Source organism: Marmota flaviventris, chromosome 10 (assembly GCF_047511675.1).
Source record: "Marmota flaviventris isolate mMarFla1 chromosome 10, mMarFla1.hap1, whole genome shotgun sequence".
Taxonomy (NCBI): domain Eukaryota; kingdom Metazoa; phylum Chordata; class Mammalia; order Rodentia; family Sciuridae; genus Marmota; species Marmota flaviventris.
Window position 1 is genome coordinate 116,510,200 of NC_092507.1, and position 27,543 is coordinate 116,537,742.

Below are 27,543 nucleotides of genomic sequence, written 5' to 3' on the forward strand. Positions count from 1 at the left end.
ATTTGTTACCATAGTATTTGACATCATGCCCTCGACCCATTTGATTGTTTTTCTTCTAATGTTTTAAAGCTCTAATTGCAATTATTCTCTTTGTTTTGCTAGCTCAGGTTTACACTTGCTGTTGTATGGGTTCTGGTGTCTCTTACCTTACCTGCTACTGTCTCAAATTCCACCCCATCCAACTTTTTCTTCCTTTACCCATGGTGTGTATTATTTTGTTCTTTATTTATTTATTTCCCTCTTTCTTTTTCTTTTATTCTTCTTTGCCCAATATTTCTCTCCTTGCCTTTTCAGCCATTATATAATACTGCATAAAAGTTACTATATTTAACAACTATATTTTCATCCTATTCCAAAACTTTACCACAAGTTTATACCTGGATTACAGAAATTATGAGAACAGTATCAAAAAGTTTTGGTGTTTTATCTAAGATTAAATAATATGTGGCTTGCTCTGAAGTGATTGTAGTAAATAGGTTCCAATGTCTTTGCGTAAAGTGGTTTTGCTTGTGAAAAAATGATTTCTATATTAAACTAAACAGTATATTAATATAATTGAATGGATTAACTGAGTGGGTCAATGTGACATTGGTATATATTTTGTCCCTGGTGAAAGGAGAACCATCTCCTCTCCCTACCCCCCTACCCCCCACCTCTCTCTCATCTTTGTTTCTGGGAGGTCCTGTCCTGAACCACTTTCTTCCATCACACTGTTCTGCCAAGATGTTATCCCTCTACTCAGGCCCTTAGGAATGGAGTCAGCCATCTATGAACTGAGACCTCTGAAACATAGGCCCCTATAAACTTTTCCTCTTTAAAGTGGTTCTTGTCAGGTCTTTAAACGGTCACAGCAGTGAAAACAGTGACCAAAACAAGCCGATGACACACAGTGAGTTAAAGTGTTAATACTATTTGCTCAGGATATTTTCCCAACCTGGGGTTTTCCAGAAAAAGAGGTTCACTAAATAGACTGTGGCATAAAAAAGGCAATAATCATCTCCACAGAAGGGGAGACAGGAGCAGTATGGAAAAGCAAAGGGACAAACCACCTCAAAGAGCCCACAACACTCCAACAGTTGACTTCATTAATGGTGTGGTGAGAAAAACGTCAGAGAAAGGATTTAGAACATTATGGATAAACATTTTAGTGAGTTAAAAGAAGATTCAAGGAATGAACTTAGAGAGAAAATGAAAGATCATTTCAACAGAGACAGAGATTCTGGAAAACAACCAAATGGAAATCCTGGAAATGAAAGACTCAATAAATCAAATTAAAAATTCAATGAAAAGGATCACCAATGGATTAGACGACTTTGATGACAGATTATCAGGCCTTGAAAATAAAGTATATAATATCAAAAATAAAGTCAAAAATAAAGAAATTATATTAAGAGACCATGACAACCATATTCAAGAAATCTGAGATAGCATTAAGTGACAAATTTAAGAATCATTGGAGTAGAAGAAGACTCCAAAACACATACTATGGCTATGCACATTTTTAATGAAATAATATTAGAAACTTGTCAAAATTTTTGGAATGAGATGGAAACCCAAACAAAAGATTTATATAGAACCTAAATAAGCAAGATTAAAAAGAGATCCTCTACAAGACACATTACAATAAAAATCCCAAATATGCAAAATATGAATAAAATTTTAAAAGCTGCAGAGGAAAATAAGGTATCATATCTAAAAGTAAACCAATTCAGATTTCCAGTGATTTCTTAACCTAGACCTCATTTGGGGGGCAAAACAAGGAAAGCTTGGAATAATATACATTTAGCCCTGAAAGGAGTGCCAACATTACTATATTCTGCAAAATTATCCTTCAGAATTGAAGATAAAATTTTCAAAATCTTACATGATCAGCAGAAACTTAAAGAATTTACAACCACTATGTCTGTGTTGCAAAACATACTCAGTGAAATCTATAGAATACAGAAGAAAAAAATTGAAGAAACTTTAGAAGATGAAAATACTCCTTGGGTAGGCCGAATTAATATTTCTTAAATGACCATACTACCAAAAGCACTATACAGACTCAACACAATCCCCATCAAAATTCCAATTATATTCTTCATAGAACTAGAAAAATCAGTTCTGGAATTCATTTGGAAAAATAAGAGACCCAGAATAGGCAAAGTAATCCTGAGCAAGAAGAGAATGTGGGAGAGATCACAATACTGGACCTCAAATCATACTACAGAACTGTGGTAGTGAAAACAGTGTGGTATTGGCACCAAAATAGACATAAAGACCAGTGGATAGAATAAAACACACAGAGGCAAATCCACAAAAATACGGTAAAATTATACTCGAAAAAGGTGTCTAAAACATGCTTTTTTATTCTACTACTGCTGGTTCAAAAGGTGAAACTGAGTGATAACTCAAACTATGATTCAGGATCTAACACTGAATGACACCCAAGAAATTAGACTTGCCCATGAACAGCTGTGGCTTGGCACCAATAACCAGTGGTGAGTTTAGTCTTAAAAATTTCTGCCTCATCCAACATTAACTAAATTTTTGGTGAAATCCAAATAATTCTGTACCCCTCCTAGTAGCCATGCATAGGAAGGTAAAGACATATGTGTGGAATTAAAAACAAAGTAAAAGAGTTGCATAACTTTGTCCTCACTGTTATCTCTACACAGATGTCTGACTTCCCATGATTCAACTTAAGATTTTTCAACTTTACGGTGGCATGAAAATGACATGTATTCAGAAGAAGCTATACTCTGAGTTTTGATCTGTCCCCAGACTAGTCATATGTAGTACAATACGTCCTCTTGTTGCTGGGCAGTAGCAATGAGCCACAGTTCCCAGTCAGCCACACGATCAGGATAAACACTCTATATTATACTATAAACACTCTATATTTCACAATACATTGTGTTAGTGAGCTATAATGTTCATTAGGTTTAGTGTATTGAATGTTTTTTGACTTAAGATACTTTCAATCAACGGTGAGTTTATTGGTCTATAACTGTTGTAAGTTGTAGAGTATTTGCACAGTTTCAGTAAATGAGAAAATATAACATATGGTAAAATGATATCCATAAAAAATCAACAAATCTGAAAAATAAATGAATAAATTATTATCTAATTTATAGACATCAGAACTAGCACAAAATTCTGGGCACATTGGCACATACCTGTAATCCCAGTGGTTTGGAAGGTTGAGACAGGAGGATCACAAATTCATAGCCAGCCTTAGCAAAAAATTGAGCAAGGCCCCAGGCAACTTAGCAAGACCCTGTCTCTAAATAAAACACAAAAAGGGCTGGGGTTGTGGTTCAGTGGATAAGTTCCCCTGAGTTCAATCCCCAGTACAAAATGATTTTAAAAGTTAGTATCATAAATACACTTGAAGAATTATAACCAAAAAGTGAAATAAACGTGTAATATGGGGAATTCCATAAAGTGGATGCAATTTTTAAAAAATCATAGAATCAGTTCTAGAAAACAAAAACATAGTAGATGGCCTGAACAGCAGTACACATTGTGAAGAGAGTCAGTGATCTCAAAGAAAGATCAATAGAAATTATCCAAAATAAAAAATAGAAAAAAAATTGACAGATCAAAAATCTTAAAACAGCCTCTATGACCTGTGCTGTATAATTATTGTATGAGAAATTCCACCCAGAGTACATCCACAGCCCTCTTTTTTTTTATTTTGAGAGAGGTTCTCACTAAATTGCTCAGGCTGATCTCTTGATCTTACCTTCAGCCTCAGCCTCCTGAGTTGCTGGAATTACAGGTATATGCCGCCGTGCTTATCCAGAAACATTTTTCTTTTAGAAATAATGGCAAATTTCCTCAAAAATTGATGAGAACTGTAAATTTGAAAATCCTAGTGAGAAATAAGGATGTAGTGTCTGTGATAGAGAGCATAAGGTCTTGGAACCAATTCCAAGCACCGCAAAACAACAACCCAAAACAACCACTTCTTCCTCCAAATTCCCCCCATCCTACTCAATCCCAAGCAAAATAGATACAAATAAAACTAAGCACGCCATAGTCAAGCTGCTGAAAACCAGAGACAAAAATTAAAATCCTAAAAGCAGTCATGAAAAAAAAAAGAAAAAAAGATAGTACTTGAATGGGAAGAATCACAGTAGGCTTTTCATCAGAAATATAAATTAGCATGTAATGGAACAGACAAGATCTTTAAAAAGGCTAAGAACAAGCAAATAAAAACAACCTATCTACTTAGACTTCTACATCAAGCAAAATATTCTTTTACACTAAGGTGAAATAAAGACATTTTAATGATTTAAAAAAAGAAAAGAGAAAAGAAAGCTTAGGGGTGTTTTGTCAGTGAATATTTAAAAAATGCTAAAAGATCCTTGTAATTCCAGCTATTTATGAAGCACAAAAAGTTTAAGACTCCTCTAGAAAACTAAGTAAGACCCTATCTCACAATAATAAATTGAAAGGGCTGGGGTCGTAGCTTAGTAATAGAGTGCTCCTGGATTTAGTTCCCATTGCTAGAAAAAGAAAAAAAATTAAAGAAAGAAAGAACTGCAAAGAAAAAAGTCCTATAGGATGAAGAAAACACAAGATGTAAGCTCAGATATACAAGGAAAACTGAAAGGAATTGGAATACAAATTGTAAATAAGTGCAATTCTCATAATAATAAAAATAGTTTACAAAGAAGACTTTAAAATTCTAATTTATGTAATAACAAAATTTCAAAATCCATGATGGAAAAAAATTGGTTTTGATTGATTCATTTGATACAAAGGGAGAAATAAAACAAACCAAAACCCTGGTTGGCAATATTAATTCTGCCTATCCAAGAACATGGAATCTCTTTCCATCTTCTAAGGTATTATCCGATTTCTTCTTTGGAGGTCTTCTCCAATTTCTGTTCAGTGTTCTATAGGCTTCATTGCAGAGGTCTTTTAACTCATTGGTTAGATTTATTTATTGAGGTTATTGATGGCAACGTGAGAAAGATAAGGGTGTCAAGTCAGGCTCAACAACATCTTGGGTTCCAACCCCTTGAATGCAATCTGGGAGACCAAAGATTAAGTATAAATTTGTTATTGTTGTTGTTGTTTTTACATGCCAGATTATTTATCTTATCCTTCTCCTAGGATGAGATTTGTTATGTAAATTAAATGCACAGATAAGTTTACCAAAACAACAACAACTCCATTTCCAATCTCACCAGACATCAAGGAAAAAGAAACTAACCACACTCTACTGTAGGTCTATTAAAAATATGAGGAAGGCTGCGTGGACCAAAAGGACCCTGAGAGTGGCTATCAGTGTTATCTCAGAGGTAACCTGCACCAGGAAGTAAAAATACCCTCCTTAAGAGAGAAACCCTGATAAGGATCCAGCCTCTTCTGGACAAATTTTTAAAACATCTATCATGAGAAGGCCAGCACCTCACCAGGGTAATCTTTCCTGCTCAGAAGGGGATAAACCAGAGAAAAAATAAAAGTTCGAAGAAGTTAGCAAAAAATAAAGAGTCAGAACTGAGAAATAGTTTTAAAACATATGGAGCACCTGATAGATCCAATCCACACAGGAGCTGGAGCTGGACAACTAGAAAAAGGCTTCAGTTGTTTATTTAAGAGGGTTCATCAAGGACAGGGGTAAGGATTCAGCAGGAGGAGTCTTGCTTTATGGTGTCTTGCAGTCAACAGGTTGATTGGCATCTTGGCAAGCCACACCTATCTCTGAGAGGCTGTGTTGTTCATGTGGCTCCAGCAGGTCACCCCATCTCTGCTGCTGTGTTGGACCTGGCAGAGCTAAGTATATTGTCACATGTCACCAACAGGAGTACTGCTGGGAGTTCCCTGATACCAGACTTTCCTATCCAAAGGCTTCCATGCCCATTTGGTTCATGCACAGCACACAGATGGCTTCCAACAACATGCATTGAGCCAGGCTGGTGGAGCACACCTGTAATCCCAGCAGCTCTGGAGGCTGAGGCAGAGGACCATGAGTTCAAAGCCAGCCTCAGCAAAATTGAGTCACTAAGCAACACAGTAAGACTCTTCTTCACCTCGTGGACCACTGAAATGAAGGAATCTATACTTCAGGCCTGGCACCTGTGGCTCTAAGAAATGACTCTCTCTCAGGGCTACAAATGAATTATGACTTGTGACAGGGCTCAGCTGGAGTTCAGCCTTTACCTCACCTCTTTAAAAGCCCACTGTTCCCTGGATAAAAACACAGCCTCTGGGGCTGGAATCCACTTTGTATTCTCCTTTGCAATCTAAACAATGACACTTCCTTTTCCTTTTCCTCAAATATTTTACTCATTATCATGTCAGCATTGGGCATGAGGACTGAGGTTTTGGTTTCAAATGGAATATAATAGTCACTATGATTGTGTAGACAGGGAAGGCTAAAGAGATTGAACGACAGAGAAGAAGACCCCACTTTAAAGTGTCCACCAAAAAGTGAAGAAGATGAGGGTACCTGATTGGAGAAAAGGGTGGCCCTAGGATACCTCTGAGGAAAGACAATACAGCTCAATCCTGCAGTCCATGGGAGACATTGGCTGCATATGTAGCAGGAGACTGAAGTATTTGAAGAATCAGGGTTTTGTTTATAGCAACATCTCAAGTGTGAGAACTGCAGGTTTATGGTGAGGAGAGCAGAATATGATTCAGAACAAAGAGTAGGCTGTTTCCTGGAGAAATAAAAATTATACTGAGACACCCCCACATCCCTTCTCCCTTACTACTCCCCAGTGAGGAAACTGAACTCACGCTCAGATGGTAAAACCGCAGCATGAAGCTCCTAAACAACTCTGATAAAGTGTAACTGGGAAAATCTATCCAGGTCCCCCAGATCCTTATTACTGAAGTTGCCCCTGGACCAGGGATACAGGAAATTGATGGTGCCAGAGCTGCTGGTCCAGATGTGAGTCTGCAGCTCCCCCAACCAGCCTGACCACAGATGTCGTACCTGGGAATCATTGTAAAAAGGAAGAAATATGGAACATGGTAGGGGGAGATAGACTCTTCAGACCCTGCAGCAAATAACAGAGAGAATTGGGAGAGAGGAGACATTGGGAAGGAGAGAATTGAGAAAACCAGGAGACCAGAGTAGGGAGGCAGAGAATCTGTGGAAAAAGAGAGCCAAAGTCATCTTAGCAGACATTAGCCAGCCAGAGGGTCCCAGGATTTATCAACAACCTCCAGAAGAACACAGAGACTTTGAGTCAGGGACACTCAGAATGGTTCCAAGGCATGGCATGGCACTCTTAGGCCCAGGAATACCCTGGGGAAACTGGCCTACACACACACACACACACACACACACACACAATGGAACCCAACTAGTCAATTGCCAGAGTTCTCACCAACTTCATTCTCAACACCTGGGAAGAGAGCAGTTTAAAAGGGAATCAGAAACAGCGTGGCACTACACGGTGTTCCTTTTTTCTGTTTTAAAAGTTGGTCTTTGGTTTCTGTTCTAAAGAAACCTACCTACAGAATAAACCTAGCCCACAGAACCACTCTTCCTTCTCCAAGCAATAGACACACCTCCCCTGTTTACTACAAAAAAGTCTGTTCCCTCCCAATACCCTGCTTCTCCTACTCAGTCTCCCGTTTCCTCTCTGGTCCTGAGTCCCTCCTCAGACTTCAAACTTCTCTCAGTGGCACGAACTCCCATTGGGTTCATCTTCACCAATTCTATATGCTGTAGAAAAAAAATTTTGTGGCATTGAAGAGTCGCCTTATCACTAAAGACAATTTTTGTTTCTTTTTACTTTTTTTTAATAAACTTGAATTTCTGTGTCACTACAGTGTGCTGATTTTAGATTTCTTGGTAAATACCATAGAGTGAAATACCTGGGTCATAGGCTGACTCCATTTCCAGTTACAGAGGAACCTCCGTGTTGCTTTCAAGAATGATTGTTCTAATTTGGAGCCCTACGATGTGTAAATGTACTTTTCCCCCAACATTCTCATCAGCATTTATTCCTTTTTTTTTTAATTGTTTCATCAGCATTTATTCTTATTTTTATTGTCAGTAACTGCCATTCTGATTAGAGTGAAATAAAATCTTGGTGTAGTTTTCATTTGCATTTCCCTGATTGCTAGTGATGTTGAACACTTGTTATTATATCTGTTGGAGATGTATTTGTTTTTTCTTTTTAGAAATATTTATGTAGCATTTATTCCATTTATTGATTGTTTGCTTGGCTTTGTTTGGTGTTGCTTTGCTTTGTATGTTTGGTGTTAAGATTTTTGTGTTCCTTGTATTCTGGATATAACCACCTTTCCAAGGAGGAGCTGGCAAAGACTTTCTCCCTTTCTGTGGGCCCTGTCCTCACGCTTTTAATCATTTCATTTCCTGTGCAGAAACTTTTTAATTTGGTGCCATCCTATTTCCTCATTGTTGACTTGATTTCTCAAGCTACAGGGACTTGTTTGAAAAGATAGTGTCTGCACCAGTGTCCTGGAGTATTTACCCTATGTTTTCATCTACCCATTGTAAGGTTTGTGCTCTAATTCCCAAGTCTTGGACCCATTTTTATATTTTATTTGACATTTGTGCAGGGTGAGAGAAAGACATAGTTTCATTCTTCTACATATGAATAACCAGTTTCCCCAACACCATTTGTTAAAAGGCTATGTTTTCTCCAACACATATTATTGGAACTTTTGTCATGTAGCAGAAGTCTACAAGGATATGGGTTTGTCTCTGTGTCTTCCACTCTATCTACTGGTCTTTAAGTTTGTTGTGATGTCCACACCATGCTGTTTTTATTACTAAAGCTCTGTAGTATCATTTGAAAACAGGTATTGTGGTGCCTCCTGCATCCCTCTTCTTACTCAGGATTGCTTTGGCTGTTCTGGGTCTCTTATTATTCCAGTTGAATATGAGGATTTTTTTTTCTAGTTGTGTAAAGAACATCATTGGTATGTTGATCAAAATTGCATCTAATGTGTATATTGCTTTTTTAATATGGCCATTTTAACAGTATTCGTTCTGCCTATCCATGAAATGGAAGGTCTTTCCAGCTTCTAAAGTCTCCTTCAATTACTTTCTTCAGTGCTCTATAATTGCTGTCATACAGATCTTTCATCTCCTTTGTTTCAGTAACTCCCAAGTATTATTGTAATTTTTGAGGTTGTTGGTGTCCTGGTTTCTTTCTCAGCAGCGTCACATTAGGATAGCTATTGATTTATGGATGTTGACATGGTATTCTGCTGCCTCACTGAAGTCTTCATTTATCAGTTCGAGAAGTCTTCTTGTGTTTTTTTTTTTTTTCTTGGGAAGGGGGTGTTCTAAATATGAGATCATTTTATCAGTAAACAGAGATTGTTTCTTTTTCTATTGGTATCCCTTTAGTTTCCTTCTCTTGTCTGATATCTAGCTAGAATTCTGAGAACTAAATTAAATAAAATTGGCTTTGTCCTATGTAGCCTTTATGCTGTTGAGGCATGTTTCTTCCTTCCCTAATTTCTCCAGGACTTTTAACATGAATGGGTTCTGATTTCTACCAAAGAACTTTGCTGCACCTATTGGGATGATCCTATGATTCCTATCCCTTATTTATGTGGCAAATTACACTTATTGATTTGTGTATTATGTATGTTTATGTATGTATTAATTGGTGTATTGTGCTGTGTGTGGTGAACCAACCTTACATCCACTTAATCCTGGAGTATTACCTTCTTAATTTGTTTTTGAATGAGGTTTACTAATATTTTATTAAGGATTTTCTGAATGCATGTTCATTCAGGGATACTGTTCAGTAGTTTTCCTTCTTAGATGTGTTGATGTGTCTTTATCTGGATTTGGTATCAGGTTATACTGGCTTCATACAATGAATTGGGGAGTATTCCCTCCCTCTCCGTTTCATTGAATAATTTGAGAATGTCTGGTGTTTGCTCTTGTCTAACTGTGTGCTAGAGCTCAGCTGACAAACCATCTGGTCCTGGGTTTTTCTTTGTTGAAGGACTTTAATTGCTATTTCAATTTTTATTACTTGATATTGTCTGTTTAGATTTTCTATATCTTCCTGGTTCAATTTTTTGGGGTCATATGTGTCTCAAAATTTTTCAGTATCTTTTAGATTATGCAGTTTATTGGAGTAAACTTTTCAGAGTAGTTTCCAATGATCCTCTGGATTTCAGAGGTGCCTGTGGTGGTGTCTTCTGTTTTATCTCCAATTTTGTTTACTTGGGCCTTCTCTCTGTTGTTAAAGTAAAAGTAAAGGTTTGTCAATCTCACTTAACATTTTGAAGAATACAATTTTCGTTGCATTGATCTGGTATTTTATGCTTTTTTATTCTCAATTTTACTCATTTCAGCTCTGATCATTATTATTTCTTGTTTTCTACTGATTTTGGAATTCATTTGTTCTTCCTTCTCTAAGACTTTGAAGTGAAGTATTAGCTTATTTCCTTGAGTCTGAGTAGGGGTAGGATAGGAGAAATAAAGACAGGTCAAAAGAAGTCTAGGGGGAAAGGAAAAGGAACTGACATTAACTCTAAGTTCCATGGACACCCTCCACTAACTTCTCAAGACCATTTTCCTGGACATAAATTACTAACAGGCTATTGAATCTTGGAGTATTGATATCAAAATCTGGATGTTTTTGGCATTCAGCTTGACTGCACAAGGCAGGAAACTCACATTAATAATATCTTCTAAAAGATGTAGTTATGTTTCTCTCCCTTGTTAAAAGACTAGAAATAAGTTTTTTTTTTTAAGTGGTTAGGGCATTCCATGGTGTCAGGGATTGGTTTCCCAGCTTCCTCTTTTGTTTGGGGGAATTTTTTATTTTTCAATTTTGTTTCATTTTGTTTTGGTCTTTACCATCCTTTGTCCCCATTCCTAAAGTCATTTCATCCCTGAGAACATTTCCAGAGTGTGGGTCTGCAATGAGGAGAAATAGAAGTGCTGGACCTACCACTTCCTGTCTTCATATACACTTTGCAGGAGTTAAAAAATCCACAGATCAGACTGAAGCCATGTGACCATAACAAGTTGAAAGATTTCTTCTATTTGATTGAACAAAGAAAAGTAGCTTTTTTAGTTTTATTTTATTAGCTACACATGACATTACAATGATCTTGGCAATTCATACATTTAAGTCATTGGGGTATAATTTCTCATTTTTCCTAATTGTACAGATTGCAGAATCACACTGGTCATAGAGTCACCTATATACATACAGCAATCATAAAGTAGCTTTTTTTCATCCCAGATAATAATTCAGAAAGGAGTGGGGGATTCATTCTAGAGGAAGTATAAAACAGATTCTGGGAGACAACCAGTGGTCTCTGGCACATAACCCCATTTTTCCCAAGACTAGTATCCATTTAGGTATATAGTATAGAGTTGGTAACCCATTTTGTCTGAATGAGAATCTGAAAATAATAGCTCAAAGACCGTGCATAGGGCCAGTAGCTCCTGCTCTGTTTCTAGCACATTTTTGGAGTCCAAGGATCTTCTCAGCAATTCTTTAATCTCCTCAAATCCTATCATAAAATTTATTCCAAACCTAAATGAGTAAGAATAAATTCCCATTATTCATAACCAACAACCCTGGCCAATAAAGTAGATACTAAAATTCTTATATGACAGGTTAGGAATTTGAGGCTCAGAGAGGTAACATAATTTGCCACAGAGCTCATACTTCTTGATGATATACTTGGATGGAGTCTATATTGGCACAAGGTTGTAGAAAATAATCTGTTAATATGGATCAAGCCTATTAAAATATTCAAGCCCTTTGGGGAAAAAAATAAGACCTGTGCATGGTTTTTGTTGATTTTTATGTTTGTTTTTTAGGACATATTATGCCCATATTGGAGTTCACATCTGTTTTAAATATTTTTTGTCTAAAATATGTACATATTAAATACACACGTACATCAAGATGAATAAGTTTAAACACATAAAATAAATTTGCTCTTACACCGAAAATAATTTAAATTAGTTATGCGGGATATTTGGAGTTTATATGTTCAATTAGATGACTTAAGGTCTATCTACCCTTAAGTTTGCCAGAAAACCAGATACTTGCATCCCAGCTCCAGGTCAAGTTGTGTTGTATAAAATTACTTTTCCTAATTCTTACTTCAGACTAATATAATCATGTTCCTTAAGGGACAGTATCACACAGTACTATGAATCTCATAAAATTTACTAAAACGACTCTCCTGAGAATGTTGTCCATGGTATCAAATAGTTTCTCCAGTACAAGAGCTGATAGGGAAAATCTCCATGCGGCCTCAGGACCTGGAAATTTCTCCTGAGCAACTCATTGTTGTTTCTTCTAGACTCTGCGAATATGTAAATGAGCCTGTCTTAATCATCTTATGGTCCTCTAATAATTGTGACCCACATACAACCAGTGAATAAGGTATCATAGGCCTCATTTTTTAAGTTTTCTCTGTATTTTATTGGCAGTATATTCCCCTGGAATCTATTCTGATATTATTACTGATACATTTTAATATTATGTGCATATTTTTGTAAGTAATTTTTAATAATTTTTGGAACTATAAATTATTATAAATTGAATAATGGATTTGTAAGCTGATTGATAATTGTAAGCTATTCAAGGGCTTAAGCCTTCACATTTTTAAGTTATAAGGATGCTAAAACTTTGTTTTAATCACTAGTGCCACCATTGAGAAATTATAAAAAATTAATCTACTTTATGGTCTTTCATAATGTTTGTAAAAACCCTCACATTACCAACCAGAGAGCTTTGATGTTGCAGGTACTTTATTCTGTACTTAGAAATCTAAGTATTTTATATGACTTTATACATTTATTATTTTTCCCTGAGAAGTATCCTTGGCACAATCTGTTAGTACAGTTCAGTCTCTTTCCTACAGCGCATAATAATTTTACAACATTTTTGTGCATTCTGTTCTGTCTTTGGAACCTTAACTACTGATTGTTGGGTTACTAATTTTCCTGTATTAATTATTTTCCTCATGAGTATAATTCACTCTAATGCTCTTTTCACATTTTATTGGTTCTTTTTAGTTACACATGACGGTAAAATCCATTTTGATATAATTATATAAGCATAGAATATACCTTCTTTTATTTCAGATCCCTTTCTTTTGGATGTACATGATGCTGAGAGTCACTGTGACATATTTATATATATATATATATGACTTAAGGTCTATCTACCCTTAAGTTTGCCAGAAAACCAGATAGTTGCATCCCAGCAACTATACACACACACACACACACACACACGAAAATTATATCAGGTTCATTCCACTCTTTCCTTTTCCTATACCTCCTCCCAGTTGTGCTTCTTCTATTTAACTATTCAAACCATTTAATTTTTTATCCCAATTTTTTTGCTTTCCCCAACATTTTAATATATTAATCTATCATCCTTCTCTATCTATGGTCTTCTAAAATGTGTTGCTTTTGTGTTAAAAGATGCTTCGTGCATAATGCATTTCATTTAGCGTGCTCTTAAAGACCTTCCCACACCACTCTACGTCTAGCCCATGTCTGGCCTCAACAAAGGACCCCATAGTGTGCATCTGCCACATTTCACTAAAGTGGTAACATGTTTACCACAGGGTAAACATATCAGGTATGCTTCTAACACCTTTTTAGCATTAAATTGTTGTGAAAAACATCATTGCATATTCCCTCTTGGAACTGTGGAGACATTATGTTCAGAAGTGGGATTTCAAGCACAACATGTACGTACTTAGATAAGACACTGCCACAAGCTCTACCTATCACTTCACCACATCAGTGCAGGAGGAGTCCAACTATTGCTCATTCCTGCATACACTGGGTTTCTCTGGATTTCTGATTTTCCCATTTGGTAATGTAAAATAACACTTTCTTTTAATTTTCACTTCTCTAATTACTAGTGCATTTGAGTATCATTAATATATGTTCATCTTTAGGGGTTTTCATCTGGGAATGGGTTATTTACATACTTTGTTTATTTTATAAATTTTTAATCTTGTGCAAAATTTTCTTTTCATCCCTCAAAACACTGACAGAATATATCGTGCCTTAATATAACTGAAGAAAAGAATAAGGAAACTTCAAAATCACTCACTTCCTCAGGAGCATAACCACCACGTTTGTTCCCGGTCAGTGCTTTGACAAAAATTCATGAAATGTCCCAGAGAGGGACCAATGCACATGCCACAGTTAAAACCAAAGTAGTATAAAAGTTGAAAAAGATAGGGACTTGTATTTTAAAAAAATAAAAGAGGTATGTTTTAAGGAATAGCCAACTTCAGGAAGAAAGTGGGAGGAAGAAGGAAATAAAAGGATGTTGCGACCAAAAGTAGAGATCATCTGAGTCCCCTGACGTCTGTATGCATCTAGCAGGATGATTTCAGTCTCCAACAAGAGGACACCCAACTTGATGACCTGAGAAAACTCAAGGAAGCATACTGACCAATAGGACTGAGAAATTCAGGGTCATGCAGGCTTTGGTTACAGTGGAGCAGGACTCTTCTGTGAGTACTTTACCTCTAACTTCTGGTCTGTATGATTTCATCCCTAGATTTGTTTCTCAATGCTGAAAAATGACTTGGGGAAATTCTACCCAGCATGAAATGTCTCAACTACAACTCAGGTGGCACAAAGGCAGCGAATTTAAAAAGAAAAAAAACTGCAAACCTTACATAAATTCAACACAGGTTTTTATTCCAGACACTTCACCAGGGATACAGATACTTCAAAAGCACGTGCTTTGCTCTCTATGTTCTAAAAACTGAAAGAAATAAACAAAGCTACACAACCGCCACAGAAGTAGACAATGAGGGGTACAGTTGACAGGTGGGGACACACAGATGGAGGGGAGATGGCTCCCCACTGTGGATCTAGGAAGGACCCCTGGAGGATGTGACACCTGGAATTCTTCTGATGATCCACTATATCTAACCCAGCAGAGATTGCTAGGTTCCTATTCCATTCACAGGTGAAGTCTCAGCCCAGGTCAGAACACACATCCTGCAAGATTCCACTGAGCCCATATTGGTAACTGATCATAAACCAGATAAATTATAGAGGCTTCACAAGGACAGTTGAGGTGATGTCATCACCCTGTGGTGTTCAGGTGTAGACTGGGCACCTGGGTAGCTGGGTCCTCACTTCAAAGGGACAGCACTGCAGGGAGCTTCACAGTGTGTCCTAAGTGAACCAAATGAGAACAGAGAAATAACAGACCTTCATAAGGTGGAGGTGAGAACTGAGCAGAAAATGGAAATGGGGCTGAGAGGAGAAGGAAAGTGAGGAAAAAGTCAAAACAGAAGGGAAGAGCATTGGGGAGGAGGGACGAACAGGACAGATGGATACAAAGAACTCACCAGCGTTTCCTAAACCAAAATCCAAGACCTGTCAGAAGAGCCAGGGCCACTATCACAGCCAAGAGGATCCAGCCCAGGGCACTAGGAGGTGCTGCAGATTCAAGTGGACACCAGGACGTTGTTTCCAATCCATTCCCCGTTTTACTCCACACACTCCCTGTTTGCTGTATTAACTATTTTCCTTGAGTTTCTACTGCACCAATCATTCCTCCTATTTTATTCTTATCCCTTTTCAGAGGGGAATCCTTCTTCTATCCTACATATTTCTGCATCTGCAGATCCCTCATGTTTAATTCTTCCATTCCTTGGATTAAAATATTTGTCTTCTTTTGAGTCTAAAATCCCTAATCTCCCAAATTTTTGCTGGCCCTCAAGCTCTGCTGTAGCAGACTGCCTCCCCCCATCTCCAGCCTGGGTCCCACTCTTACCACCCCAGTGGAGGACGAGGTCCTGCCTTCCTAGGCTGCTGTGCTTCACCCTGCAGGCCAGGCCAGCCACCTCCCCAGCTGCCACATCCAGGATTGCTCTGAGATACCACGTCCCATCAGCATTGGGCAGGATGTCACCTCTCTGAGTGCCCTGCTGCTCCTCCTCACCTCGCATCCACATCACCCACATGGGCTTTGGGTAGAAGCCAGACACATGGCACACCAGCAGCAGACGGCCAGGCCCAGGACTGGGGCCACTGGACAGCCAGGCCTCAGGCTTCACTGCAAAGGACAGAAAACACATCCAGACACAGACTCTAACATAGACTGAGAGGTTCAGAACTCCACATGAGACTACATGGATATATACTTCCCCCTTCTGGAAATGTCACTCGATATCCTCTTTTTATCCTGAATTTGACTTTAAAATAGAAAAATTCTTTGAGATGGGCTACAAGACTGACCTTGTTGCTGGAGCTGAGCCTTCCCTGCATCTAGAAGACCCAAGGTGAAACGTGGGCAGGTGTCACTGAGGAGCCTCTGTAACCTCTGTGTGTAGTCTTGGTTCTGACTGAGCAGTTTGCAGACTTTCTGGGCCTTTCTTCCACCCTCTGGAGATGGTGACCATGTTTCATTCTGGAAGCTCATGAACTCATATCCTTGGATAGCTACATGCTTCAAGCCTAGGAAGCCCTTCCCAGAGTGCAGTTCACAGCCTGTTGCAATCTGTAGATCAAAGGGATCTGGGGAAGAAGAGTCATGAATTAGAGGAGAAAGGGGAGAAAATGAAATGAGATGAAAGCAAAAGACTATAAAAGCAGAAGGGAGTTTGGGGAGTTTAGGGGATGGACCACAGTGTGGTTTGGTCTGAGGTTCACAGAAAGGAGAACTGGTAGGAGCTGGAGGTGGAGGAAGAGATGATAATATGAGGAAGGGAGGGGATTGTTCAAAGGTGATAGTGATGGTGGGGGGTGAAGGAATTAATGTGAGAGAGCTGAGACCTTAACTAACCAGGGTGAACGTATCCATGGTAACCATAGCAGTTTAGATGGGGATGACTGAAGAATGAAATGGGAGAGAAAGTCACACTTTAAGGAGTCAACCGAAGAGTGAGGAAGCTAAAGGCACCTGGCTGATTTCTGGGGAAAAGAGTGGCCACGGGATGCCTCTGAGGGGAGATAATAACGCACAGCCCCGCAGGCAATGAGGGAGCAGTTCATAAGTGGCAAAAACTGAAGTTTTTGAAGAATTGGGTTCTGGTGTATAGCACTTTCCCAGGGTGTGATTGCAGTTTTATGCTGAAGAGAGTGAAGTAAGATTCGGAACAGCGTAGGCTGTTTACTACAGGAATAAGAAGTTCACTGAGGGCTGAGGATACAGCTCAGTTTATAGAGAGCTTGCCTCACATGCACAAGGCTGGGGTCAATCCCCAGCACCACAGATAAAAAAGCTCACTGAGAAACCTTAGCTTTCTTCTCCCCAGCAATGGAACTAAACTCACCTTCAGACATGAAGTAATCAGTGTAAAATTCCTGAATTCCAATGGAGTTTACCCGGAGAAACCTTTCCAGATCCACCAACTCCCTGTTACTGAAGTTGCCCCTGGACCAGGGATACAGGTAAATGATGGCATCAGAGCTGCTGTTCCATCTGTGAATCTGCAGCTCCCCCAACCAGCCTGAGCTCAGATGTACCCAGGAATGGTTGTGAAAGGACGACGTCTGGAGGAGATGGTAGGAGACAGGCTCCTCAAACCCTGTGATGAAGAATAGATAGAATGTGGGGAAATGTGACATTGGGAGGGAGAGACTAGGAAAAGAAAGTTGTCAGAGTGGGAAGACTCAGAGTCTGGAAATGTGGAGAGCCACCGTTACCTTAGCTGACATCTGCTGCCCCCCAGGGTCCCATGCTCTATCAACATCCTCCATGACAGCACAGAGGGCTTGAGTAAGAACACGCAGAATGAGGCCAGCTTGGCACTCGTTCTCTCCAGGTATGTGCAGGGGAAACTACCATCAACACACACACACACACACACACACACACACACACACACACTTGCCCCTAACAGGTCTCTTGCCACAATTCTTACCATATTCACTGTCACCTACTGGGAAGAGAGCAGCTAACAAGGGGAGTAGCAGAGACATCATGGCACTTGCAGATGCTACCTCTTTCTCTTAAGAAAAGTTGTCCTTGGATTTCTGTTCTAAACCTACCCCACAGACCTCTCTTCTGACTTCCGTATTCAACCAACAGACAGACCTCTCCTGCCTGAAAATCTGCTTCCACCCCAAACCCTGACCACCTACTCAGTTTCCCATTTCCCCTGCTCTTCTGAGTCTCTGCCCAGTCTTCCAACTTCTCTCACTGTCTCATATTTCCATCCTGATCATCTTCCCCTATTTCAACTGCTATGCAACATGTTTTATGTGGCACTGAAAGTCACCATACCCCTAGGAACTCTTCTTTCAGTGTTGGGTATTGATCCCATGATTGTAAGCATTTTGAGTTATTTGAATAATTTTGAATTCTTCCCCCATGTGTCCTCTTCCCTACCCCATCCCCCATGCCACCATCTTCATATCGCTGACATCACTGGTTACTTATTTACTTCTTCAGAATCACTTTGGATTGTCCTCTACACCAAGTATCAAATAATTAATCTGTGGATCCTGTATCCAGGGTGTACTCTGGGAGGCATGCAGCCAGTCCAATAATACACTTACTGCTCCATGATCACCACCTTGAATTTTATAGTAATTTTATTGACTTTGTGTTTCATAAGCAAAGTTCAGTGAAACTTCTATGGGAGCTCACAGAGCCTCCCCAGCTTCTGTAGGGTTCTCCCTCCCACAACCTCACCACAGGTGCAGCACCTTTCCACCTGCTCCTCACTGTCTAGGGCCCTGGTAACTCTACACTCTTCCTATCCACCTCCATCCTGCCACCACTGCACTGACCATGTCTCTCTGAAGGCCCCATCTGCCATCAGCCTTGGTCACTGCCCCATGACTTGCAGACACAAAGGGAGAATGGCACATGCACCCAACAGTGTGTGGGCAGAACACAGGGGCAGTGATACCATCTAAAGTCTGCACCAAGTCATTTTGTAACTTGTCCACACTTATTCCAAGTACCAAATGCATCTCCATATAATTTTGTTGCAATTTCTCAGTGCTCATTCCTGTGCCAAGTGTGGGGAGGGTGAGTTCAAATTCCCACTTCAGTTCAGCCAGGGTAAGGATCATTTGAGCAGCTGGGGTAGCAGGAACCAGGCAGGGAAGCTTGCTTGAAGTCATGAACTGCAGAGCCCAGGTGTCTAAGTGCTCCTGCAATCATCCCGTAAGTATCCCTGTGCCCAAGGGACATAACATTAGCAAGTCAAATAAAAACACAGAGACATAACCTTTCCTTGAAATAAGAAGTTTTGAATTTTAGTACCTTTAAAAGCACTCCCTCCCCTCCCTTTTGAGCACACACCTCCTATGTTCTGAATCTTTATGTCTTCCCCAAATTCACATCCTGGAGTCCTAACCACCCATGTGATGGTATTAGGAGGTGGGGCCTTAGGGAGGTGATTAGGTCATGCTGTCTCCATCTCAGAAATGAGACTTGTGCCTTATAAAGGGGACCTCAGAGAGACCAAATAAACCTTCCATGATGTGAAAATATTTTGAAGGTATCTTTGATGAACCAAAATGCAGGTCTCAATACAAACTACATCTATCTTGACCTTGGACTTTTCAGACTCCAGAAATGTGAAAAATAATTTTTAGTGGTTATAATCCACCCATTCTATGGCATTCTGTGATATTAACCTGAATGACTCAGAGAAGGTTCTACATTTTCATTTTTCCCTGGATCCCACAAAATATATGACTGCTGCTCTTGAGTGTGGGATGGCAAAATCAAGGAGAAGATAGTTACAGTTGGACAGGAAAGAGAGCAAAGAAAATTAACTAAATAAGGAATGAGGTTCTGGGACCAAAAAGTTGTGAGCTGATAAGAGAAAAAGAAGGATATAACAGATGCAGGAGAAGGAGGAAGAAGGGTGTTTTAGTGAGCGTTTTTGCCTCTGAGACCAAAGGACATGACAAGAAAAATTTGAAGAAGGAAAAGTATATTTTGCGTCTCACAGTTTCCAAGCTCTTAGTCCATAGATGGTCAACTTCACTCCTCAGGGCCCAAGGTGAGGCAGGACATCATGGCAGAAGAGTGTGGCAGAGGAAAGCAGGTCTGGATATGGCCACCAAGAAGCAGAGAGAGAGAGAGAGAGAGAGAGAGAGAGAGAGAGAGAGAGAGAGCTCCACTCATCAAGGACAAAATATATGCTCCAAAGTCACATCCCCAGGAACCCACCTCCCCAGCCACACCTACCAACCCACAGTTACACTCAGTTAATCTTTATCAGAGGATTAACTTACTAATAGGGTTAAGGCTCTCAAGACCCAGTCATTTCACCTCCAAATCTTCTTGCACTGTCTCACACATAAGCATTTGGGGGACACCTCATACCTAAACCATAACAAGGGAAGCATAAAGGGAGTGGAAAAAGAATTCAAAATTTGTTCCCCTCTACTTTCCCCTGGCAGAGGGCTCCTGGTGAGGATGCAGGTAGCAGCTGGTGCTTGGGTCAGAGTCCCACTGAGGATCTGCAGCTCCCCAGTCCACTGCACCCCTGAGTGAGCTCTCAGCTGTGGAGGGGGAAAGACAAGGTCTGAGGAGGAGAGAGGAAAGGATGGAGACCATTGGGAGCTGCCTGGGGAAGGCTGAGATCTGGGGGAGCTGAGAGAGAGCAAGAGTATAGAGAAAAAAATAAGAGATAAAATAGGTGGGAAGTGACCAGGACCAGAAAAAGAAAAAATCTTTGAGAGAGGAGATGGTTATACAGATCACTGATGGTTGTGTGCTCCCTGGTCACAGGAAAACATGATGAAAATCCAGATGAGTAAGATCTATGCCAAATAGAACTCAGCCAGGCAGGGTGATTCTGCTATTTTAGGGGCATCCATGATGTTAAACCCCAATGCAAAGAAAAGACCACCGACTCTAATTTTAAATCATATTAAAGCAAGCTTGCATTGGTGTACACCAGAGCTGGCCAGGACTGTCTTTCCCGAAAACCCTGGGCTAGAGACCAGTACCCCAGCTCTCTAGGAACACAATTTTATAGCACAAAAAGTTGCGAAATGGGGGTATCTTGAAAACTTACAGATAACAGGATTTTGACAAGCATAATACAAAGGCAGATAGTAGGTTAAAGATCTACATGGCATGATATTTCAAGGTAGGAAGCAAATTCAAATGCAAACATCAGAACTTATGAGGTTTCAGAGAGGGTTGTTACCAGGTCAGGGAAAATTAGGCATGGGTGGGTTCAAGGCATGGGCAGGCATTCCAAACAAGTTTAGAAATCACAGTCATTTATAGTAAAACACAAATTAACTTTTCATGACTTTGTGATGAAATGGCTCCCAAACTCAAGATGGAATTAGGCTGGGTTCATCACAGGATTCTTCTCTTTGTAACAAGACCTTCCTTCAGGATTCTTCTTCTTGATTCATCTTTGCTTAGGCTACCAGCATGCTGTGTTCTTCCTAACACTTCTAACTGTTGCTCCCTGCACGCACCACAACTCCTGAACTTCTCCTTCCCCACACAGCTTCCCCGGGAACCAGGACATGAGCTCCCCCCTCCACAGGATCTCACTGTGCCATCTGACTTCCCCTCCTCACCAACACAGACCTCAATTTCTCTCCCCGAGAAACCCACTGCCTGTCCTAACTTCCTGCCAGCACTGTGCTTCTCCTTCCCATCCATACTTCCTCAAGTTTTTCTCTTGTCTTTCTGTCTTTCTTACATATAACCGGTGTGTTTTTTTCCTCTCATAGCAAATTTCTTGCAGTAAATGGAGCTTCAGACTGAGACTCATGTGATTTCGCGTACAGAACACCTGCACCAAATTGCAATGTCCTGAGCCTGGCCTGAGTGTCCCTGAATGTAAAATGACAGGAAGGAACTGAATGTTAGCTGCTATCCTGTGGCTGTGACGTTCTTTGTGACTTGCTGTGCTCCATGTCTACCCACCCATGTGTCCTCTCTTCCCTACTCTGCTTCTCTCTCCTCTTTCCCTCCCCAGGTTTTCACCATCATTCTTCACTTAGCTCTTATCTCAGCCCCAGGACCTCATCTCTCTTCTGTTTCTCCCTTCTATCCATTCAGTTTAACCTCCATCCTTCCTCCTTGACTCCCTTGACAATCCCAGTAAAATAATTTATCACATGGCCCTTGGAATCCTCTGTGTTAATGTAAAACACAAAGTTATGCAGTTGTTTCTGTCGAGATGCCTCATACAATAGGTTAAAAAGACCTGCCAGTAGAAAACACCAGGAAATGTGAGATTACATTTTAAACTAGTTTAAATGCAGAGCAGCATTTAGAATAAAATAAGGGAAGTCCTTTGGGGGAAAAAAGCAAAGACATGTAAAACTGGTATCTGGCACCAGTGTACACCCAAGTTCCCTACAGGTTGGGCTGCTGTGGTCTCCTGGATCTGAAATTCAGGACTTAGGTCTGGGCAAACAAGGTCAGAATTGTAATGCAGGCTTCTTCCATACCTTCAATTCTGAGACAGAAGAAGCTAGGAAAAAATCGAACCAAATTATATACGAAAGGAAGCTGGTATATCTGTTTGCTAAATGATGGTTGGTTGTTTTCCTCATTCTGAAAATTACAAATCACTGTTCTGAATTCAGAGTTAAAAAATATCTACTTACATAATCCTGGAATAAAATTCATAATAAGAAAAATTTATTGCAATTTTTATTGATTTTTTTAAGAATAAATGATAGCAAAATGCATTATAATTCTTATTTTTTATACATATACAGCACAATTTTTCATATCTCTAACTGTATATAAAGTATGTTGACACCAATTCGTGTCTTCATACATGTACTTTGGATAATGATGTCCATCACATTTCACCATCCTTGCTAATCCCCTGCTCCCTCCCTTTGCCTCCCACCCCTCAGCCTTATCTTGAGTTCATCTATTCCTCCCATGCTCCCCCTCCCTACCCAACTATGAACCCCCTTCCTTACATCAGAGAAAACATTTGGCATTTGTTTCTTGGGGATTGGCTAGCTTCATTTAGCATTATCCTCTCCAACTCCATCCATTTACCTGCAAATGCCATGATTTTATTCCCTTTTATTGCTGAGTAAAATTCCATTGGGTATATATGCCACATATTTTTAGTCCACTCATCTACGAAGGGCATCTAGGTTGGTTCCACAGTTTAGCTATTGCAAATTGTGCTGCTATAAACATTGATGTGGCTGTGTCCCTGTAATATGCTGATTTTAAATCCTTTGGGTATAGACTAAAGAGAGTGGTAGCTTGGTCAAATGATGGTTACATTCCCAAATTTTCAAGGAATCTGCATACTGCTTTCCATATTGGCTGCACCAATTTGCAGCAAAGTATGAGTGTACCCTTTTCCCCACATCCTCGCCAACACTTATTGTTATTTGTCTTCATATAGCTGCCATTCTGACTAGAGTGAGATGATATCTTAGAGTAGCTTTGATTTGCATTTCTCTAATTGCTAGCGATGATGAACATTTTTTCATATATTTGTTGATTGATTGTATATCCTCTTCTGAGAAGTGTCTGTTCAGGTCATTGGCCCATTTATTGATTGGATTATTATTTTTTTTTTTTTGGTGTTTAGCTTTCTGAGTTCTTTATATATCCTAGAGATTAGTGTCTGATGTGTGAATAGAAAGACTACATCCTGGGAGCAAATTTTTTATTGTAAATTTTTAATACCTCTATGAAAGCAGGTAAAATTTAAAGCAAAATTGATTAGGAGAACCCCCACCAACAAGCTGTGAAAATGACCCACACAAAGACTTCCTTAATTAGCCACAGTTCAAATGTAGAGGGTAGAGATTAAAATAATACACCATGAATGAAAGTTGACAGAGGAAATTTAGTTGACCCAAAAAACACACACATAGGAAATTACGTGCTTAAAGTTAGAATTATATGGTAAAAGAAAAATAAATCATACAAAAAAGGGACATGATTTAAAAAAAAATACCAGACACATTTGTAAAGCAAATTTAACCTTAAAACTACTGTTATTGCTATAATTGTATACAAACTCAAAAAGTAGACTAAACAAAAGAGAAATAATTTTGAAATATTTCTGAATCAGAAGGTCTGAAAACTTCCTTCTAATGCAATATACAGATGAAAGCTTTTGGGAAAAATGGGGGGCATTGAAAGATATAAAGCGTAGCTAGATGAGGTGGGTCCCACCATTTGTTCCAGTGAATCAGGAGACTGAGGTAGCAGGTTTGCAGCTTTGAGGTCAGCCTGGGCAACTTAGTGAGACCTTATCTCAAAGAAATAAAATAAAAATGCAGCTACGTGGTAGAGTGGGCCTGGGATTAAATTCCAGCATCAACTAAACAACAACAAAACAAAAGGGACAAACATTAGTTTGAATCCCAATATAGTCCTATGAGAATGTTATAAGGAGACAAAAACATAATGGAAAATGATATACTTAAAGAAATTGTGCCTGAGAATTTTCCAGAATTAATGAAATATGTGACTCTCAGTATTGGTAAAAGGCAAAATCTCCAAAGTAGAGTTAATGAGTCTGAAAAATAATTTTTATTTTCAAAGAGAATTTTCAAGAGATCCAGGAAACTCAGAACATAAAACAAATGTAAAACAAACTTTTTTATATAGTTGTTATTCCTGGAATAGGCATTCCATCTGCGTCTACAATATAGCAAGGATTGAATTCAACACTAGGATTAAAAAGGATATAAAGATAAAAGCTGAAACTCTAGAGAAAAGCACATATTAACCAACCATGAAAACAGCACATCAAAGAAAGTACAGAGAAAAGAATGAGCTTCATTAAATATGTTTTATTTTCATTAGCACTGCTCACATGGACTTAGTCTTGGAACCAGAATTTGGGCTGAAATAATCAGATATGACCAAGGCAGTGAGAACACATAACCATGAGACTATCTCAAGTGATTTTTAATTCAGAAATATATGAAGAAGTCAGAAAGGATTGACTTTGAACCTATACACTAACCACCACCTATGGTACCTTCAGAGTTCAGGAAACAACTTCTCTAACTCCTCAGTAGAAAGCTGAGAAATCCAGGGTGGTGTCCTGTGTTAGCCGGTTTCCATCAGTGAAATACCTGCAATAATTAAGTTTCTGAGAATAAAAGGGGTTTTGGGCTCACAGTCTTAGAGGCTCCAGTCCACAATTAGGTGATCCCATAACTTTGGGACAACAGTGAGACTGCACGTTATATTGGGAGAACATGACAGAGCAAAACTGCTGGCATCATAATCCAGGGAGCAAAAAGGAGATAGACAAAATAGAGGAAGAGACAGAGGTCCTACAAATCCCAACAAGGTTAAGCTTTCAATGACCTAAGGACTTGTCTCCTAAAGGTTACACCACCTCCCATTAACCCCACTCTGGCAACCAAACATTTAACACATGAACCTATGGGGACATTCAACATCCAAATATAGTGGGGCTCCCATGACCTGATCCCCTTCCCCATGCTTCATCCCTTAAAGATCTGCTACCTCTCGATACTTTACATTGGGAACCAAGATTCCAGAACATGAACCTCTGGGGAACAAACCACACCAAACCACAATACTGCAATGTTCTATTTCTTGACTGGATTCCAAGGAACCAATATCCTTTGCTGTATTACAGTTGAATGTATAATTTTTCTTTTAATTTTATATATTTGAGCTAAGCCTTATCTATTTTGACATTTCACAATAAAATAATTTAAAAATAGCATCACCCCCACCACTGGAAAAAAATAAAAAGAAAGAACAGTTTTAATTTGAGTCTGTCTTGTGCTCCATTTTCTGGAAACCTATTTTCTGTTCTTTTCTCAGATAGGTCTCTCCTGGTCATGCTTTCCTTCATATTCCTGGTCTTTAAAATGACATGCAGAGACTCCTTAGCAATTCATGTGCACTTGTCCAAGCTTCTGTATATATAGTGATATTGCTGAGAAGGTTTTGCCTGCCTCCAAATGTACTCTAGAAAATGACTGGCACTTGATTAAACTTGTTTTTTGTGTATTTTTTTGTGCCTGGAATTGTTTCATGCATGGTATTCAAGATACTGTTTTCCAAATAATAAAAAACATGAATGCCAGGAATATTCCTTTGTATTCTACACCTTTAGCCTCTAAAAGAATTTTTCAATGACGTCACAAGCAAAGCCACACAGGGTTCTAATAAAAATCAAAAAACAAAACACTCAATATTATAGGCATGTCAGTCTTAGGATCTCACTTCCTTAACAAAATTCCTGTGGCACAAGAAGTAAAATCAAGAATCAATAAATGGGACAGATTTGACCTAAAAAGCTTCTCAACAAAGGAAACAAACAGTAATATGAAGAAAGCGCCTACAGAATGGGAGAAAATCTTTACCATTTACACCTCAGATAGAGCATTAATCTCCAAGATATATAAAGAACTCAAAAAAAAATAAAACCATAAAAATTAATCAAAAATGGGCTAATGAAGTGAACAGAGCATTCCAAGAAGAAGAAATGCAATCAATCAAAAAATACATGAAAAAATGTTCAATATCTCTAGCAATTAGAGAAATGCAAATCAAAACTACTCTTAAGATTTCATCTCACTCCAGTTAGATCAGCAGTTATCAAGAATACAAAAAACAATAAGTGTTGGTGAGGATGTGAGGGAAAAGTACACTCATACTTTGCTGGTGGGACTGCAATTTGGTGCAACCCTTATGGAAAGCAGTATGGAGATTCCTCAGAAAACTTGGAATGGAACCACCATATGACCCAGCTATCCTACTCCTCGGTTTATACCCAAAGGATTTAAAATCAGCATATTACAATGATGCAGCCACAACAATATTTATAGCAGCTCAATTCACAATAGCTAAACTATGTAACCAACCTAGGTGTCCTTCAATAGATAAATGAATTTTTAAAATGTAATATATATATATATATATATATATATATATATATATATATACACACACACATAATATAATATTACTCGGCCTTGAAGAAGAATAAAATAATGGCATTTGGACAGAGCTTGAGAATATCATGCTAAGCAAAATAAGCCAATCCCCTCAAAAAACAAAAGCTGAATGTTTTTTCTGATATGCATTTGCTAATTCAATGGAAGGGGGAGCTAGGGAAGAATAGAGTTTCCTTGGATTGGGTAGAGGAGAGTGAAGGATGGGGAGTGGGCAGGAGGAAGGAAGAACAGTAGAACGAATCAGACATTATTACCCTATGGTTTACCCTATATATAACTACACCACCTGTGTGATTCTACATCATGTACAATCAGAAGAAGGAGGAATTATGCTCCATTATATATGATATAGCAAACTGCACTTTACTGTCATGCATAACTAATTAAAACAAATTTTTAAAAATTTCTTTTGAAAATAGTAGTGGATCATGCTTAGTTTTCTTCCACAATGTAGATCCTAAAGCAAAAAACAAGAGAAAAATCACAGTAATCTATATTGATATTGGGAGCTTTAAAGATAGAACTTTATTTGGGGACATGACGCTAGGTCCCAGGAGTGGGACACTAAGAAAGGTACAACAGGAAAGGATGTAAAGCCACAACAGTGAAGTTATCAGCCTTGTCACAGTTATGAAAAACTAGGGTCTGACCTACCTGGGAGCTCCTCATCCTGCATACTGATTGCGACCCTGAAC

General features: G+C 39.0%; 2 protein-coding genes across 2 annotated transcripts in view; both read right to left on the reverse strand.

Annotated features, from left to right (window-relative positions):
* Positions 1 to 14,629: 14,629 nt before the first annotated feature.
* Positions 14,630 to 18,388, reverse strand: LOC139701314 (T-cell surface glycoprotein CD1a-like). Its single transcript, XM_071618288.1, has 5 exons — positions 17,242 to 18,388; positions 16,205 to 16,483; positions 15,909 to 16,022; positions 15,313 to 15,403; positions 14,630 to 15,136 (listed from the first exon to the last, which is right to left on the reverse strand). The coding sequence occupies exons 1-5, from the start codon at positions 17,534 to 17,536 to the stop codon at positions 15,094 to 15,096; spliced, it is 822 nt and encodes a 273-aa protein (XP_071474389.1). The 5' UTR covers positions 17,537 to 18,388; the 3' UTR covers positions 14,630 to 15,093.
* A 99-nt stretch (positions 18,389 to 18,487) lies between these two features.
* Positions 18,488 to 27,543, reverse strand: part of LOC114079111 (T-cell surface glycoprotein CD1a-like) — a 47,354-nt gene continuing 38,298 nt past the window's right edge. The window contains exons 9-10 of the mRNA XM_071618289.1: positions 24,886 to 24,982; positions 18,488 to 19,979 (exon numbers count right to left, since the gene is read on the reverse strand). The gene's annotated coding sequence lies outside the window, so the exon portion shown is untranslated. The remainder of the gene's footprint in view (positions 19,980 to 24,885; positions 24,983 to 27,543) is intronic.

Excerpts from the sequence above, each read along its gene's own strand:
- LOC139701314 (XM_071618288.1), bottom strand. The coding sequence starts at position 17,536 with ATGTCACATTTCCCCACATTCTATCTATTCTTCATCACAGGGTTTGAG. Across the intron at positions 15,404-15,908 it reads GTGGGTGATGTGGATGCGAG|CACCTCCTAGTGCCCTGGGC; the intron begins GTGAGGAGGAGC and ends TTGAATCTGCAG. Across the intron at positions 15,137-15,312 it reads TTTTGGTTTAGGAAACGCTG|GACACACTGTGAAGCTCCCT; the intron begins GTGAGTTCTTTG and ends TGGTTCACTTAG.